Below are 20,091 nucleotides of genomic sequence, written 5' to 3' on the forward strand. Positions count from 1 at the left end.
TGAGTCAGTAAAATTGACAGTCACAAAGACATACCTGTGCCAGGGGCTAGAGAGATGGCTCAGTTGTAACAAGCACTTGCTGATATTATGTCTCTGTTGGGGTAATAAAACGGCATGGCCAAGGCGACTTAAAAGAAAGGGTTTATCTGTCTTACAGGTCCACAGGGTGGCAGAACAGCAGGAAGCTGGAGCAGCAGCCAAGACCTCAAATCTCAAAATGCAAGAAGAAAGCAGAGGTAGAAGAACGGAAGAGACCACGTGCATTTTGAAACCTCAAGGCCCAGTCACAGAATGTCTCCAGTTAGGCCACATCTTCTAAATAAAGGAGAGGGAGGATGGCATGAGCAAGCGAGGGAGTGTTGGCGTATAGAGTGAATGACATGGCTGGCCTTGAGAACAACCTATGAGGCAATCGCTATTAGCATAGTGTGGATGAAGTCATGCAGCCCTGAGGAAATCAAGGACCAGCGGAAAGTCTTTATTCAGGGACTCAGCAGGAATCCAATACAGAGAAGCTAAGGTCAAAGTTCTGATTCTTGCCATTACATCATGCCACTAGAGAAAGCAGAAACGTGAGAAGAGACGTGAAAAACACTTTAAAATCGTGTCGAGGCAGTTTTGTTAGACCTGAGAGTACAATTTTAACTTCCGAGTTTGAACAATTTCCTCAAATCCTTTTCCATACAACACATTCTATTGCATAAGCAAAGACTAAATGACTTATTCTTAATGTTGAATGTCATAGTTCTATTAAATTACTGCACATTTTCAACATCGAAGCTTAATTATAGATGAATGATAAGTTATAGCATATTTAAGGTATGCAATTTAATTGTAAATTCACTTAACAATTTCACAATGCAAAGTAAGTATTGTAGCATCAGATAAAATGATGATGAACTATATTTACCCCATGAATGACACATATCCACTGTCAACACCAAGAAACATGGGTCTGTGGGTCACAGTCAATAACAACACAGCCTCATGTTTCAAATTAGTGGAGGAACTTCTGGGTTGTCATCAAAGTCTGGATCTTCCTCACAGAGTTCAACTCGTGGTTGGGATTCCATTCTTTTGGGTTTGTGTTTTTTCTCTTGTACTATGGTAGACACATCAGGGCAGGAATGCTTGCTGGGATCAACTTCTAATCTTTCTATCTGTTTTCTTCTACAACAGAAAAAGACAAGCAAGAATTAATTTTGTGTTGTTTAAAATTAAGCTTGAAAGAAATTATACTCGTGTTGACTTATTCCGTGAATGCTTAGCACGTGCTGTATATACGGCATAGAATGCAAGGAATGAATTCTTGGCTTCAATAGTTAGAATGAATCCTAGAAATAAGATTTTGACCTGTGGAGGAAAAACTAGCAAACAAGACTGTGCTGCTATTCAGGCAGTGGATGAGGAGCTTGAGAAGCTCTCTTACATAAAAAACTTAACAAGCAGAGTTACATGCCAGGATCAACAGAACTTTAGCCAATTTTAAGCCCTGGGTTTTGTTATAGTGGAGATATTTAGACAAGGTCAAGTTCACAGCAAAGCTCAGCCCACAGCTTCTCCTAGCACCAGTGCTTGCTCCTGCTGCCCATGCCTAATACTCCCATAGTGACATGACTGCAGAGGACCAGTAAGAAACTCCACTGCCAGAAGCTCCCAGTGTTCAGATGACCTGTGTGCATGACACATTCCTGTGCTCTTTGAACAGCAACCTTTCTTCTTCACAACTGACCTGCACATTTCTAGCTCTCTCCAGTGATCCTTCTGTTACCCAGACATTATTTTGTAATCACCGCACTATTCACTCGTTTATTCACTCAGCAGACACATGTCAAATGCCTCTATAATCCTGGAGCCACAGTAGAGACTGAGGAGACCCTGCTCTGTAAAATGACAGATTTCTGGTCATAGTGCAGTACAATGCAAGGAAAAGGAATTAATTAAAGCACTGTGGAATTACATCATTCTGGTTCGTTTTCATAGACTGCTGGTATCCGCAAGGCTGAGATTTTGCATTTTTAAATTTTGTTCTTTGTCATACAGTTAGTTATATGCGAATAAATAATTATTCTGTGAGTGAAAAAGCATTACCTTTCTTAGCAGAAATAATAGATTTATGTGATAAATTGTCTCTGGTTTTTGTAGGAGTTACAAATGATATCCTTGAGTGAAATGTGGCTAATAGATACTGTCTGTTGGTATGTGGAAAATCTATTCTGTTAGGAAAATAGTGCCTGAATTCTCCGCCTCATTCTTTGACTCTGCTCAGCCCTTCAGGACATTTGAATGAATTCTTCTCAGTGTTTTGAGTGATGCCCATGGACTTGTTAAGGGCGAACACCAAGCTAAAAGCACTGCAAGACATACATTCTGTAGTCCAGTCTGTGGACTGTAAATAAACTCTGCATGCTTTAGGGGGCAGGGAAAGCAAGAAAGGACTGTGCCTTCCCTGAAGGACTGACATAGGCAGCATCTGAAGAAGGAAAAACAGTGCTCAGAAAAACAAAGATTGCAGAAGGGCAAGATCTGGCCACACCTTCTCCTCAGAACCAGTATAGGTAAGAAGACCCGAAAGACTGGGGCTGGCTTCCCTTCATCTCTTTAGTGACATGAAACTTCCTTGAAAGGCAGGATGTACAGCCAGCATTCTGTGTGCTTTCCTCCTGGGAGGAGAATTTTAGCATGTTCTAGCCCCCAGTGAATCTCAAGCACCGAGCCTCTAATTAGCCTCCATAATGAACCACGACATGTGAATATTTCACTCACTGCTGAAGAAATTAAGTGTCACTCTTAGAAGAGGACTCTTTAAAAGCTTGGCCCTCGTTATCTTCAGACTTGCCTTTGGCTGATACTGCTTTGTGAGGTTTTATTTCCTGTAATAAACATTAGCCACAAGTACAACTGTTCTGAGTCCTGTATCCTTAAAACCAAGAAGATGCCAGACACTGTCTTCTGACGCAGTCTTTGTGGCTCCCATTAAGTCCTCAGATGACCACCACTGACACCTTCCTCTGAAGCAGCAAGACAGGAGGATGTCAGTCAAAGCCTCATAGATAAACAATCAAGGCTGGGGAGCAAGTCTGCGTGTATAACAGTAACAATGCATATACTGTCAATCAGAAAAAGGAAAGCAAAGACAGCAACTTTTTATCTCAGACTTTGCTTCTAAAGACTCCATTAAAAATGCCTCCAGATTAGTATTAGTCATCTCTCTCTCTCTCTCTCTCTCTCTCACACACACACACACACAGTGCATGTAATATTTATCTTAGCCTGTATTATTTCTTTTAACATTATAATCTCCATTTTTAGGCATTTTCCTACAAGTGTCATAATTTCATGACTCCATACAGATAAATAAAATTTCATATATATAAATTATATAGAGATAGATAGATAGATATAGATATAGATTATACAACACACACACACACACACACACACACACACACACACCACTAATTGACTTCTAGGCTTGTTCTTCTCATCCTCTCATTGCTAAAGTGAGAGGGATTTTGATCATCTATCTATTCCACAATATCTTACACTGGTCCACTATATTAATGACATGCTGATTGGACCAAGCAATCAAGAGGTTGCAGCCACTCTGGACTTGCTGGTAGTACATATGCACATAGAGGATAGATATTCCAATCAAATTTTAAGGGCTTTCTACCTTAGTGAAATTCTTAGGAGTTCATTAGTGTAGGACATACAGATATATATTTTTTAATGTGAAGGATCATTATTGTACCTGGCCATGAAAGAACAATGTATGCCTGTTAGATTATTGGGAAAACACATTCCTCACCTGGCTGTGTTACTCCAACCCATATACCAAGTGACTCAGAAAGTGATGACTTTGTATGGGACCCGGAATAGGAGGAGGCTCTTTAACAAGTCCAGTCCACTGTGAAAGTTGCTCTACCACTTGGGCCATATGACTGAGCACACCGGACGGTTCTTAATGTGTCAGTGTCAGATAAGGATACTACTTGGAGCCTTTTGAAAGCTCTATCACAAAGGGGATCTTTAGGATTTTTGAGCAAATATTTAACATCATCTGCAGACAATTATTCTCTTCACAGAGAGAAATTATTTATGCTAAGGGAAACTGCTTCAGTATGGCCCAGGAGGGCTGAAATGTTTAATATAAGCTGTCAAATTTACAACACCTTGTGTTTGAAAAACCCAAGGTGTGGAACTTGGGTGAAAGATAGTACAAAATGGCATGTCTCAGCCAAGTGCCCCCAAGCGTGAAGGCTCCTGGGCAAGTTCCTCTCTGGCCTCTGAGAAGGCAATGCAATGGCTATGAGGCAGATTTGGCTTTGTATTGCTTAACACCTTTCTTGAGTCCAGTGAGACTGAGCATGTGCATGTGCACACAAGACACACACACACACACACACACACACACACACATACACACACACATACACATACACACACAGACACGGAGGCATACACACAGCACTCAAGTAAAGAGTACATTTGCACTAAAACAAGAGGAACTATAAAAGCAGAAATTAAAACAGAAATAAAACAAGAAGCAATTAACTGTTAGAATATAAAAATGTGAATTATACAACCACTACTATATTAAAACTGCCTTGAACTGCATAAGGAGACACGAGCTTCCCTTTGAGGTGGACAGTAAGATAAAGAGGCTTGACTTCACTCACTGTATTAATTACTTTGTAGAACTATGACCCAATTTTAAGAGAAAAGAAAAAAGGAAAGCTGGCAGACCAGCTCAGTTACTGGCAGTAGAAGAACGGAGCAGATATTCGTCAGTATCAGGAGGGACCAGAAAGCAGAGAGAATAAAATAAAAACTAGGGGCTGGACATAAACTCCAAAGTCTCCCCCCCTTGTAACCTGCTTTTTCCAGACCAACCCCCACTGTCTAAAGCTGTACAGCCTCATAAAATAGTGCCACACACTGAGAAACAAGAGTTAAAAATATGAACCTGGAGCCTTGAGAGGTGGCTCACCCATTATAGCACTTGCTGCTTTTGCAGAGGGCTTACATTCAATCTCTAGACACCATGTGACAGCTTACAACTATCCTCAATTCCAATTCTAGAGGACTCACTACTTGACTTTTGTTGACAACTGATATATAAGAAATTCATATACATTCGTTCAGGGAAAGCACTCATACACTTAAAATAAAAACAGGTAACAATAAAATAATACCTTGTAGGAGACATTAGAAATTCTAAACATATTTCACACCTGGTCCCCCAAAAGCCCACGGTCATCTCAAAAAACAAAATGCATTTAGTCAAACTTCAAGAATCTCCGCAGTTGCCAGGTGTAGTGATTGGTGCCTGTAACCTCCACAAGGTCTGTGAAGACTAAAGCACGTGTCCCAGGATTAGCAGGACAAATTACTGAGACACACACTCAAAGTAAAAACGGAGCTCTGGGTGTAGCTCAGTGATAGTCTAGAATGTGAAAGGCCCCATATTCAATCACAGCAGTCTTAACAGCTTCAGTAATACCCACAAACGTAAATTCATGTTTATACTCTACTGATACCCAAGGGGATATCTCAGTTGTCAACTCCTATAAAATCTACAACATTATTAAACGTTTTTATTTTACAACAGCATAGAGCAAAAGTCCCATCCCAAAAGGGAGATATTCCTCGGGAATGGGACCAAAGCAAGACTGAAAAGCACCAGAAGAACAAGAATTAAATCTTAGACTTCCATGATTGGCATGCACCATGTGAATGTCAAGGTGCTGATCAGCTCTGCACACATGGCCTCTTGATGGTTCCCATGGTTGTGGCAGTTTAGGCTTTGCTCTCATAGATTTATACATAGATCCTTTAGAGACTTCCTGCATGAAATACGCACATTGCCTAACCATCACAGACTTTTCTCTGTAAACCTGGTAGAAGCTTCCACAACTCCCCAAATCTCACCTTCTACGTGTTAACAGAACCACCACAACACCAAAAAGACCACATTTAGCCACATTACAGCCCCATCTGTAACTACAAACCTTTGGACCATGTGGAGCCAGAGCACCATGGGATGGGGTGGAGCAGGCCTGTAGTAATAGTAAGGTGTAGCATATTCAAACCTGAAAACCCTGTGCTGATATTGCCAGGTTTGTGTGCTCTGTTGCACACAGTCCTGTGCTCCACCTCTGTCCTACTGAAGGACATCACATAGCCTGGTGGCCAGGTTAAACTTCCCTTCTCCTTATAAGGTCATGCTCAAGACCACCAGAAATTCTTCCTTGTGCAAATAAGGCATCCCTACTACCCTGGCCCCAGCCAATAATATGCACACATCTCAGTAGCCCCTATTCACCCTCCAAATGTTTAAATAGCCTTTATTTCCTGAGCACACTAAAAATGAGCTGTCTCACTCTAGCTGCCTTGGGAATCTGTTCTTGAAGTGCTCAGTGCTGCCTGAGGTCTTTTAGCTCCTAGCCATCCCACCTCTGTTTCCCTGTCAAGATGTCCCTGTCAGGCTGTGATGGCAGACTGATCATAATGCTATGAATGGGGAAGCAGAGCCCGGACATCACAGTTTCAAAAGGTTGGTTTAAGGTTGGAAATATTTTCCATAAAAGAGCGAATTTCAGTTCTTATTACCAGAAATATATCATAGAGTATATTTATAATTATATATAAATATTATAGCCTTATAATAAATAAAATATAAATATTCTTATTGAAAAATTTAAAAGAGGACATCAAATGAGACTGTAAAATGCTAATTCTAGAAGGACTAATCTTCTTATGCATATACAATACTAAATATAGTCTCTAAAGTATGGGAGTGGGGAGAGATGAAGAGAAGAGCCAGGGATGGAGACAGACAGACAGACAAACAGTAAGACTAAAAGAATGAGCATGTGCCGTAATTTCAGCCCTCAGGTTTCCTGTGTCAGGACCTGCTGACAGTTTCTGAGATCATGCAGCATGCTGCCTTTACAAAGAAATGCAGGAATGCTGCATTCCTCCTGGAACTTAATCCTGAGACCAAAAAGTAGAGTCTAAACTTGTCTAGCCTCCTGATTGGTGGTGTGATTTTTTTCCTTCACACATCTTGGATGCCTTTACAAGGCTGTCTTTGAACTTCCAAAACCATAAGCTGCATGAAGCTCATCTGTTTATAGTTAGCCTGTTTCTGGTTTTTCAATGTAGCAATGAAAAAGAAACTGATCTGATGATTTGCATGTGAAATCAAAAAAGTTGATTCTAAAATTAATGTAAGAATACAAAGAGACAAGAACAAGCAAACTTCTCTTCAAGAAGGTGAGAAGATTTCGAGTATAAGTTATAAAAATTTATTATAAAGCTACGAAAGTTAAAGTTAAAGTAGAACACATACAATCCAGAAACAGAATCAAGACCTGCAAATTCTGATGCATGATTTGTGACACAGGATCCTCGATGTCCCAATTGAGAGACACTGAGACTGGAAAATATCCTTTAAACCAAACCCAATTACGGGTAGAATCCACTTATACATAAAAGTCAAGATTCCGAAGCTCTAGAACATGAGGGTAGGATAAGATTCCTCAAATAAGACGGAGAAATCATCAACCATAAAACCACTGCAAATATCAACTCAAGATGTTAAGTTTACTAGTAGGTTCAGAGTGGGAAGGCTAATCACAAAGGGTAATGATTAACCTCATACTTGTTTTATGATCTTGTGTGAGTTCAACTCTGCATCTCAGCGAGAGAAGCTTTTGGTGCAGTGCTATTTGGATGATGAAAGATTGTTTTCTTGAGGGTCTCAGCCCCTGTACTCATAAATACCTCCACCTTTGAGGAACCTGTGAAATATCCTCTGCATTACGGAATTAAGAGCCACATGTTCACCAGGGGTTCCCCTCCAGCCATGATGGATAACTCCATCTCCTCTCCTCCCGCACCCACTCTGTCTACACAGCTGAGGAGCAGACTGCTCCAGTTAGAGAAAGTGGAGGCCTCCTCCAGCCCTCCCAGGTTTTTGGTGCCCTCTTCTCTACGGTGTCACTCTTCTCTAAAGACCAACAACCTGGCCAACTCAATCCCCATGTGAACTTGTAATTGACAGCTGTTTAGTTAATAGAGGCATCGGGAAAATTCCAAAGCTGGGACCCACACAACAGCTATAAAGGAATATGCTCTGGTGTCTATGGGCAGGGGTTGAGTCCTGGTGACAGGCAGATTGGAGGCCTCTGAGAACTCAGTTTCTCCTCAGGCTACACCTGGAGTCTTCATGTCAGCCAGCTGGGATTGGTGAACTCCACTTGTTCATAGCAATTCTGTTCACTTTGGATAGGGGAGTTCAGTCAGAGGCAATGTTCACAAAGAAGAGTTGAAGTTTGTCAGCGAGGAAGGGGCTCCACAATCTCCACATAAGCCCTGGATGTGGTTTGTAAAATGAGCTTACTCCACAGTGAAAATGAGAAACACTTCTTATACTGGATAGTTGTTTTACTTACATTTCAAATGTTATCTCCTTTCCCAGCTTTCCCTGTGGAATTCCCCTATCACTTCCCCCCTCCCCCTGCCTCTATGAAAGTATCCCCTGCCCACCCACTGACTTTCATCTCCCTGCCCTGGCTTTCCTCTTCACTAGGACGTTATAGAAGTACCTTGCTAAGACATATCTAACTGCCAGCAAATCATGGTAATAATAGTCTTCCTGGGTCTAATAAACAACTCCAAACCACAGCACTTTGCCTTCCTATTTCACTGTAGCTTCCCAGTCAGTTCAAATTGTTTACATGGCTTGAGGTATTGGGGTTGATTATAACTAATATTCAGATAAATTGCAGTACCCTAAGATCTGGAATCTGTAGAAAAAACCCCACCAGGTTGGGTATTATGAATGTCATTTCAAGGTTAAAACAGGGAATCGGTTTTCAATTCCAAATCTGTTGTTCAAGCAAATCCAATATTTAAAAATCACTACAAAACCTCCACAGCTGTCTTTGGCTATACCGAGAGCTGAGGCTTTATGATGCAAAGTGCAAACACAGCTCTTGTGCAGGTATTTTTTTTTATGATGTAATTCATCGTATATATTTGGAGCACAGAGATAAGTTTCCCTCACTCCAAAATAGACTTTACCATCTGGATGTTAAGTGTCTGGCATTCATGAGAAGTAGGATAGCTCAAGGAACTGAGGTCTGACTCCAGAACCTGGGAACCAGGAAAGGGTTCAATAAATGCCTTCCATGCTGGATTGTTTAGGGGACATTGGCGCTGCCATGTAGCTTTCCAGGAGGTAGGGCCAGGATATTTGAGAAGAGGTTTCTAAAACTGTGGAGCACTGGAAGTGGGCGAGTTTGCCCTTGAAATATGGCAGGTTCTGCTAGAAAAGGAATTTAGGCAGAAGCCTAATGATGACCTCAGTATATCAAGACCCTGCAAAGGAGGCAGTAATAGAAGCTTCTATCTAGCAAATGCAGTAGCTTGGTGACATACATGGGTGTAACAAGAACCATGCTTTGAACTTAATATATTTCAACATGCTACACTCAAATCCCCCTTGGAAATTAGGGCTGGAATAGATGAATGTGGTCACAAAGCAAGTGTCCTGGAAATGCCAGCAGTCCTGGTAGATATTATTGGTCTAATTGCTGTCTTACACAAGCAGCATGGATAAAAGTTGAAGTTTTGAAGATCAACAGTCTTGAAGGGCAAGAGTCTAGGGAGTTGAAGCAAATAGGAACACAAATGGGCTGAAGCATTTTCAGACATTCAATGTTTCCGCCACTCTGAAAGCTGCATGTTCTGCAGCACGTGATTATGAAGAGAACAGTATCATATAGATAAAAAACAGCTGGGAACATCTTACCTGGGGTCGGTTTGTTCACTGCTGCTATTTGAGGTGGTTTTCACAGACATAGGTGTTCGCTGACCTCCTGTGATCATTTCTCCCACCTAAAATAAAAATATGACATGTATAGAGTGCTGTATTCCTCCATGATGAGCCCTTAAAATAAACAAGCAGCAAAAATCTATGTATCATTTTTAACCTATAAAGCATCTAAATTTTTCTTTCTATGTATTCCGTGAAAGAGTCTTAATTTAAGCCTCTTAAACACAACAGTCTTGCAAAACCTCAAGCTATTGAAAGATTTCCAAAGCCAAGCATGTAGATTTGGTGAATTCATTTATTCCCAAATATATTTTATCTGAGAGCCAACAACATGCTATCTGATTAAGGGAAGTGTTGAGGTCAAGATACTGATTTCAGAAGACCCTGCCTGGGTGTGGTATCCAAGGATTGTGCTGGGCAGAAAGCACTTGAGGCTGCAGTTTCAGGAACCTATTCCCAGTTAGAACTCTTGCTTCTGTTGTGAAACGATGAGGGAAACAAACTGTGTTCTCTAAGGTCCTCTCTGTGTCTGAAAATTCTGCAATTCTATTGCTTCTTTTACACTGGGCAAACTCAGTGTTAAGCATGTTCAGATCTCAATAAAGAAATCTGACTAATCCAAAAAAGACTGAAGGCCAAGAGACAGGCCACATGATTTGTGCCCTCAGTAGGTGTCTAAGCTGTCTCTGTGGAGGAGGAAGAAGCCCCACTGCTCTGTATCAGAGCTCAGCTGTGCAACAATCCCTGACTTACCCTTATGAGCTTTGTTGCAAGCTTTACTTATGACTTCCTTCAGCCTTGAGCAGCATTCCTGACACTGATTATCTGCAGACAGACTGGGGTCTTTTAAAACCCCCTCTTCACTTTCCCTTCTAAGAAGGACCAAGGCATCCTTCTTAGATGGGAGAACAAAACACTCACAGGAGAAAATGCAGGGACAAATAGAGGAACAGGGATTGAAGAACAGATCACTCCGAGACTGCCTCACCTGGGGATCCACCCCATATGCAGCCACCAAACCCAAGCACTATTACTGATGCCAAGTAGTGCTTACTGACAGGAGACAGATATGGATGCCCCCACAGAGGCTCTGCCAGAGTCATACAGATACAGATGAGTATTCTTGCAGCTAACCATCAGACTGAACACGAAGAGCCCAATGAAAGAAGCTAGAGAAAGGACTGAAGGAGTTGAAAGGGTTTGCAACCCAATGGGAAGAACAACATTATCAACCAACCAAACCCTCTAGAACTCCCAGGGACTAAAACACCAACCAATGAGCACACATGCAGAGATCCATGGCTCAGTTGCATATGTAGCAGAGGATAACATTGTCTGACATCCTCTGGATGGAGAAGAGGCCTTTGCTTTAGTGAAGGCACGTTTCCCCAGTGTAGGGGAATGCCAAGGCATTGAGGTGTAGAGGCTGTTTGGGAGAGGGTGTGCCTTCATAAAAGCAAGGGAGGGGCAGGAGGGATGGGAGTGGGGGAAAGGGGATAACATTTGAAATGCAAATACATAGAATATCCAATAAATAAATAAATAACCAACAAAACAAAATAAAAACCCTCTTTCTATTACTTGGGTCTTTTAAACAATTCAGGGTAATTTTTCATTTTCATTTAGAAGTTACAGATATCTACTCCCCCACTCACCCTCATCATCTCCTTCTTTTTGACAGAAAAAAAAAAAAAGACTCAGTCTGGGACACACCTGCCCAGGAGGAGCAGGAGGAAGTCATTTTCCTGAAAGCTGGCATCTGCCTGCCATCCTTTTCTCTTCTGAGACTTGTGCTACACAGCTGTGATCCATGGTCCTAAAATTTTTAGACTTGGACTCAGAGGTCTCGTCACCACCTGGATTATTTGCTGGCTCACCCAAGCATGCTGGACTCATTTGCATTTGGGAAGGGAGTTGGCAGTCCAGTTTAGCCACGATCCTAATTTTGTCCACCTGGATGCATAACCAAATTCATACATAGGAAAATAACTTTTTGCCATTTGACTAAGGACCTGGATTGCATTCTCTACTGAGCTCACAGAAGGGTTTCGGTCAGGCCTTGATAAAGCCTGAGTCATTTCTCAGTTTCGACCAACTCCCCTATTTCCCCCTCCCTCCTGGGGCCCTCTTTCCGTTCTGAGGAGTTGATCATTGAATTCATCTTGATATTTTGCACAGTCATCTACATCTTAGAACCTGCTGTGTGGAGCACACTGGCACCTTAGCACCTTTTATTTTTAAAACACTTTCATCCTTTTATGCAGCATTACTGTGAGTTCACATGCATTAAAATATCAGACTTTAAAAATAAAATAAAATAATCAGCTTTGTTGTGGGGGGATTGCAGATTTTATATGCCTTCCCGTTGTAAACACACTAGCAGGAATGACAACCTTTGCATAATTAGAGTCTTAAAATGCTGGCTTCTAACACTGCTATTTGTCACATATTAGGCACACAGATTCTCTGTTTTTGTCGAAGTGCAAATAGAGTCACAGATTTGGAACTTTTCTTCACAGAGAATTTGCTGTGCACCAGAATCTAAATGTGCTTCTTATTTTTAAAAAGATATTTTCAGCACAGTTTGTTTCAGAGACAATTTTAAGTTTGAAAGTTACAGGGAATCAAGACATCAACCATGAGAAAAAAAAATTCGGACACTGGCCTCGCTGTTAGCATGGGGTTCGTCATCACCGGCACTCACATCAAGTCCAGGGAGACCCTGTGTTGTAGGGTGTAGACTCAGAGGGCCAGGGTCCTGCCATTCATTTTCCCATGGTCCTGAAGTTTGGAGCTGTGTTTCCTCTTGTCAGCAATGCTAATGGAGCAATGTCTCATTCATCTGTCCCATGTATGTTTAGAAATGACTAATGAAAAACTTGTGAGGACCCAACTATGTTCGATAAATTAGATAATGTGAGACTAACAGTTTCCTGAGCCCACAGAGAGAAATGTAATCAACTCCTTGAAAATTCAATTCTAGGGCAGGCACAGAGGCCCATGTTAACGTTTAATGCAGATGCATTGCTCTAACTCTTGGAGCCTTGCTCTGGGAGCTGGGATGGAAAACCTATGCAGAGATATGGCTCCACAGAATACTCACAGCCCACCAAAGGCTTTTCTGAGCACTGGCTTTCCGATCTTTGCTTGGCTAGCAGACTGAGTTGAGGTCTCCTTACTTCCTGGGGCAGTAACCTGAACTCAGATAATCTTCTATACGGATGCTAAAGAAGTGCACTTGGTTGCTTCGCTAATAGTAAACGGCACTCTGAGACTCTGTGGCTGCGGAGCAGCTGCAAAAGAGATATTTACTGAGAAAAGTCCGCAACAATCTGTGGTTAGACATGTTAATCATAGACTCTGAGTCACCACTAGGGCACTGGTACCACCTTAAGGAAAGAAATCTTAGCACGTGGCATCACTAACCATGCCCAGCCCAGCTTTGAACTCTCTGCTTCATTCCCTTTGTGTCTTCCAACCCCCCCCCTCACAGAAAGCTACTCGCTGTACTTACTGAGCCTCACAACATGGGGAGAGGAAGAGGAATGAATACTCTTCAGAAACCAGTCTTACCAGTGAACAAACCACTGATGCTAACTGACCTCTAACTGACCCAGACAACAAAACACTGCACGCATCAGTGTTTGTCAAGCAGTATCCAAATGTCAGCTTCAACACTTATGGTGGATATCCATGTGATAAGGTTGCTTTCAGTGTCCTTTTTCTTTTTGCTATTTTCAGCAAATGCTTATCACAGCATGTTTGTATTACTCTGGGTCAGGAGCAAAGGAGAGTACATAATTCAAGATTATAGCGATACCTTGGCTTCGGCTATAAAAGTTGATTACTTGGGAAACCCAAGGTAAACATGGTAGGCTGTTAGACGGTTCTCTAAAGGGCAGGTTAAACAAACAGGCTGCGTATTCGGCAGGATGGCAGTCTTAGGTCTTAGGTGAACTTAAGGAGCATTACTAACTCAGCTATCAAGTTCTGCAAAATGCCAGTCTCAGAGAAAGTCAGAGATTGGTTCATCATAATGCGTTGCCACAGTACTTAATTCTTTACTCTTTCTTATAAATTTGGCCCCAATTCTTAAATATAACGTGCATAAAAATGACAATAAATTTCTCTTGGAGACTTCACTTTCCCCCACAATTTTAAATGTCATCTCTGTTAGGGTTGCTTAATGATACATTAGGTGAGCACATACTATGAGTTAGGCACTAAGGGATAGATGGAAACTGAAGGATTAGAAATATCCTCTGTTCATTCCACAAAAGGAAACAATACAACCAATTAGATTGCCTGGATGGATGTAACTGAAAGACAAACATACGTTCAGGACTCTAAGAAAACCTATTAAAGGACATGATATCTCATAACGAAGAGAAACACATACATTTCCAGGAGACAGAAATAGAGAATGTTCCTGGGAAAGAACAAACAGGATCAAGACAGTAAGGTAAATGTGCATGCCAGTCACATGGGGCCAGGCTGGTCTCTCCTGGGGATGAGGCTGGAGACCTGGAATGTGTTACATTCCTGTGAGGCATTCAGACTTCATTCATACAAGGTGACAGAAGCTTTGCTCTAATTTACTTGCTGGTTCATATCAGCTCATGAGAAATATTTATACTCACTTCCTCATTCACTTAGGCAAAGTGTGTGACAGCAAGAAGAACACCTGTAAATCCTCATCAACTTAACCTGCACTAGAAGATAACAGTACATGTGAAAATCACATTTCCTTACATAGTTCACTGTCTCTCAGTTTTAACTCTTACCTTTATTAAAACTTGGTAAATCAAGACGAGTTTGAGATTCCATCTGAAACCTATCAGAATGGCTAAGGTCAAAATCTCAAGGGACAGTACGTGCTGGCATTCTTGCATTGGAATGGGAAGGAATCTTGTAAGAAGCATTCTTCTATTGCTAGTGGAAATGCAAACTACAAAACCACTTTGGGAAGCAATTTGATGGTTTCTCAGAACATTGGAAATAATTTTACCTCAAGACCTAGCTGTACTACAGCATCCACAAGGACACATGCTCAACAATGTTAATAATAATTTTATTTGTAATTGCCAAGTTTTATTTGTAATTACAACTGGAAACAGCTTAGATGTCCCTCAACAAAAGAATGGATAGAAAACATGGTGTGGTTACACAATGAGATATTGCTTAGCCTTTAAAAACAAGGACATCATGAAATTTTCAGGCAGATGCTTAGAATTAGAAAATATCTTCTTGCGTAAGGTAATTCCAGAAAAACAAACATGGCGGGCACCCACTTAAAAGTCGATACTAGCCATAAAGGACAGAATAACCATGTTACAATCCACAGACTCAAAGAAGCTAAGTAACAAGAAGGACCCAATTGGGGGCACCTGAATCTCACTGAATAGGGGAAATAGAAGAGACATTGGGGTGAATAGGTGGAGGGAACTGGGTTGGGGAAGAGATAAGGAGGGAAGCTGGAGGGACTTAGTGGGGCAAGGAAGAAAGGAGAGAGTAATAGGAGCACTGGAATCCATGGAGGGCATATCTCTGGGACAAGCTGGAAACTCCCAAGAATCTATGCAGGTGGTCCTAGCTAAGACTCCTAGTAGTAAGGCATATATAACCTGAACAAGCCATTTCCAGTAACCCAAAAAAGACTCCAATATAGGGATGGGGACACCAACAAAACCACAAAATCTTTGATCCACAATTGTCTTGCCTAAAGGATGTGCAGGAATAAAGATGGATCAAAAATTGAGGAAATGACTAACCAATAGCTGGCCCAGCTTGAGACCCATCCCATGGGAGAGAGCCCACCCAGATACAATTAATGATATTCTGCTGTACTTGCAGACAGATGCGAGGCATAACTGTCATCCGAAAGGCTTCACCCAGCAACAGATGGAAACAGATATAGAGACACACAGCCAAACGTCAGGCAGAGCTTGGGAAATCCTGTTACAGAGTAGGAAGAGGTTAGTGATACCAGAAGAAAGCCCTACAGAATCAACTAACTTGGGCCCACAGAGCCCCCGCAGATACTGAACAGCCAAACAGAAAGCATGCATTGGACTCATCTAGGCCCCCTGCACATATGTAATAGTTGTACATCGTGGTCTTCATGTGGGACTCTTAACAGAAGGAGCAGGGGCTGCCTTTGGCTCTGCTGCCTGCCTTTGAATCTCATTCCCTAACTGGGCTGCCTTGTCTAGCCTCAATAGGAGAAGGCAGGGCTAGTTCTACTTTAAATTGATATGCTAAGGTGTACTGATCTCCATGGAAGGCTCTCTTTTTCTTAGGAGAGAGGACTGGGAGGAGAGGAAGGAGGGGAAGCTTCAATTGGGAAATAAAAAATTTAATTAAATAAATAACTTTTAAATGAAAGGTTTACTTGAAGCCTTTCAAAATGCTTCAAAGTGCTTGCTGGCTTCCATCCTTTCCTTTGTTTTCTCATGTGAGCAGCCCCACAAACACCAGCTTGTGCTCTATGCTGTAATAGCTACTGCCCTTGCTGGTTCTGTATGAGAGGCTAGGTAACCTACCCTGTGCTTCGCAGACCTTTGGGCATTATTGGAACAACGTCCAATACTTTGTGAGTCTGCAGACAGTAACCTGGGAGTCCAGTCTTTCAGCTGATGTTTTCTAGTTAATTCTTGGGTTCTGGCCAGTTTTCAGTTTGTATTGACTGATTACAGAGCATGTATGTTTTTCTGGTTGCTGTTGTTGTTGGTGGTGGTAGTGGTGGTATGCACATACGTGTGGATGTGCATGTGTGTGTGTACGATACTGGGGTGAACCCAGCTTTGTAAATGTTAAACAGATGCTCTAATTTTGAACTGTGACTCATCGCTGTAGACTTCTCTATATGTAATTCATTTACAGAATCCATGTTTAAGGGAGGTTGAAAGCACTCCAGGAACTGGTGTAGAATCTAGGATAACATGAAGCTATGGATGAGCAATAGCAATTGTCTAGTGTTCCATTATATGTTGTAGGTATATACTGTTCTGTAATGGACTATTTATAGAAACAAGATATTCTACCATTCCTTGATAGTTATGCCATGATCGCTACCCATCACATAAATTTGGATCATTGATTTATTTTTTTTCTGTAGAGTAAGAATTATAATTATGAAGTCATAGCATACATCATGATGTATGATGAGAGTTTTTATTTCCAAAAGGATTAGATCACATCCTTTTATCCCTAACAATTTATGAGAGGACTCTTCCATCGTAGTCTCACTGGCATTGAATTTTTAAAATGTTTCTGATAGAAAATTGGCAATGTTGTTTGCTTCTGAGAGAGCAAAATTGTTGAGGAAGGGATGAAAAGATGGTTTGCTATGCCCTGCAAACTCCTCAATACTCGTAAAAATTCTCCTGTAGAACTTATCTATGCAAATAAACATAAAGTCCAAAACTTCATGATCAGATGAATAGGCATACTATTTTTATTATAAAAAGTAGAGTGCATATTTATCTTGTCTTTTGAATTTCTCTTGCAAGGACTATTCTCAGCACGTTGGGATGGTTTTTAAGTAGTCTGCTGAAACATTTTTTGCGATGAATGAATATTATCTCCCACCTGATCTTTTGTGTATGTTTTTCCTGCCAGTGGTGCAGCAGCATTTATATATAAAAAAACAACCCTGAACACTGAGTTGTTTATTGACTTAATGCATGCTTTATCCTCACTAAAATGCAAACGCCATATGGCAAGAAATATCTGTGCTGGGCAGACACTAGGGCCTCAATAGCTTTTATTAACTAATGGACAAAAGTTAAACAATAAATCATGCAGCTTTAAATTAATTATTAAACCTTAATTAAAGCTACAGGAAGTGGCCACCATTTCTTGTCTGGAAAATGTGTCTCTACAAAGAGTGAAAGTGGATATTTGACTTTATTTCTGCATTAAAATAATATTAACTATTATCTATATGATATTTATTTTAATTTATGATGTAAAATAAGATGACGTTAAATAAAAATGGTGAGGACAGAGACGTCTCAGGGGTTAAGGGTACTTGCTGCTCCTCTAGAGAATGGGTGTTTGGTTCCTCACTCCATGGGGTGGGTCACACCTGCTTGTAACTCTATAGCACCAGGGGGTCCAACTCTATCTTCTGGCCCCGACACGCCCTGAACATGTATGGCATACATGCGTTTAGATATATTTTCAGATGTCTTTTTAAAATGATAACAAATTATCTCAAGAAAATATTCCAAATGCTTATTCCATATGCTTTTATACACTTCCTGTTCTGGTTAAACATATTTATTCAGCCAGTTCCAATAAAAGAGTCGATAGTGGGTTCTGGTTGTTTCAACTCTCCACTGAAGTAGACACATTGCTTGTTTTAGGGAGCTTACTGTCTAGTGAAAGGGGAAAAGGACTATGGACAGAATTAAGAACACGGCATACAGGCACAACGTACTCCAGGGGTACCAGTGTCTATTGGTTCACGTTCAATTCCCACAAGAGTGTCTTTGAGCTAGTAAAGGATTAAAGGTTGAACAGTAGGAAAATGTCTTCCAAAGAAAGGGAAGGCCAAGTGAAATGCTTGAAACGGGGGAGAGTTCCGGAACTGTAGACAGCTCCAGACTACATAGGGCTGAAGCATAGGATCACAGAAGGGATGACGGTGAGAACTGAGCTTACAGACTGAAAGCCCAAGTGTATAATCCACCAGTATGGTTGGAATTTTATTCTGTGGAGAAAAGGACACATTGACAGGCTTCAGGACAGGAAAGTGGCGTTCTGAAGTTGTCGGCTTCAGAGAATCAATGGGCAGCACAGGATGTATTCAGGGAAAGAATGCCTGAAGAGAATAATTCCATTCATAGGAAGGCTTAGGCTATGATGACAGTGGTGACAGAGAAGTCAGGGAGCTATAAAAGAGGCAGAAGAGAGTCATGAAGAAATGTTATGGGGACGGTCTAGGAAGACAGAAGGGAAATGAGTTCATCCTTTAACTGAAAATCCTGACGTACACATGCAAGTTAGCAGTTAAAAGGTATCATACGCCAATTTCTCAGGTAGAATCGGGCAGGAGACAGTAAGGGGGAGGATCCAGGATAGAGAAAGGTAGGAGAAGAGAGATAAAATGAAAGCAACAGGCAAACAGAGTGGTGCACAGGAATGCTCAGGGAACAGTGGAGAGTACAGTGGCGCATGACTTCACAGAGTGATACAAATAGCATGGGGAGGAGGGTACCCCAAAGACTCTCATACAGTGGAAAGATTAAACAGGTTACAAAGACTCTACTGAGCTTCTACATATCATTTTTTATATTATGACATACATACATACATATATACATTAAAAGTAGTAAAGAAGAGCAAAAGGAAGCAGACACTAGAAGGTGTTTGACACATGGGGGAAGTGGTAACAATAAACAAGTGGCACGTTTATATAAATTTTTCCTACAAGGTTCTTCCTGAGCTATAAGAAATAAAGAAAGATGTGCTCCTACTGGCTGAGATGTCGAAAGCAGGAACGTGAGCCCAACCAAGTGTTACAAGGAAAGGGTCCGCAGAGCGACTGCAAGTTAAGCATGTCAGTGCTACGTAAATCCCCATCTGGTCTACATGCCAGGAAGTAATAGCAAAATCACACAAATGCAAGGATCTAGGTGCCAGAAGTTAAGAGAGGACTGCTAAAAAGAAATGGTATATTCTGAATATGGCGGGACCACTGCAGCTGTGAACTCCAAACAGCTGTGCTTGCCTGCACAAACCAACTCGCTCAACGCTTCATGCAGGGAATGAAGTGGAAGAGCTCACAAGCTCCCACCCCATGAGGACCAACTGAATTGATTGGTGGCTTCTAGGGAAGAGGGACTCCATTTTCTTTAAGGATATAGTTCCTGGTAAGTCAACCATGCGGCAGCGGATGTCCCCAGATTGTGAATTGGACTTGGTATAGAGCATGAGGTTGTTATGGGGGTGGGTTGGGGAGTGTGGATCTAGGAGGAGAGAGAAGTGTGATCAAAATACTTTGTTTCTGCAAGGAGTGGGTTATAGGAGGGCTTTTAGGGAGGAAGGGGGAAAATGATGCCATTATAATTTCAAAAGTAAAAACAAATCAGCTTTTTACAAAAATAATGAATACAATTTTGTTTAAAAGCAAAGACTATTAACAACCCATATTCAAAATCCTTTAAAGGCAAGCTCCATATGTGGTCATGTTGGAAGCACTGATTCTGGGTTTAATCTACTACAAGAAACACATGGAA

The 20,091-nt window shown here is 41.3% G+C and overlaps 1 protein-coding gene across 1 annotated transcript in view; it reads right to left on the reverse strand.

The window, feature by feature from the left end:
* Window positions 1-992: 992 nt before the first annotated feature.
* Window positions 993-20,091, reverse strand: part of DNAAF11 (dynein axonemal assembly factor 11) — a gene marked incomplete at both ends in the record, with an annotated part of 100,362 nt that continues 81,263 nt past the window's right edge. The window contains 2 exons of the mRNA XM_080939436.1: window positions 993-1,170; window positions 9,824-9,909. Coding sequence (XP_080795562.1) covers window positions 993-1,170; window positions 9,824-9,909 — 264 coding nt within the window. The remainder of the gene's footprint in view (window positions 1,171-9,823; window positions 9,910-20,091) is intronic.

The sequence above is a fragment of the Micromys minutus genome (genome assembly GCF_963924665.1).
Source record: "Micromys minutus genome assembly, chromosome: 27".
NCBI lineage: Eukaryota > Metazoa > Chordata > Mammalia > Rodentia > Muridae > Micromys > Micromys minutus.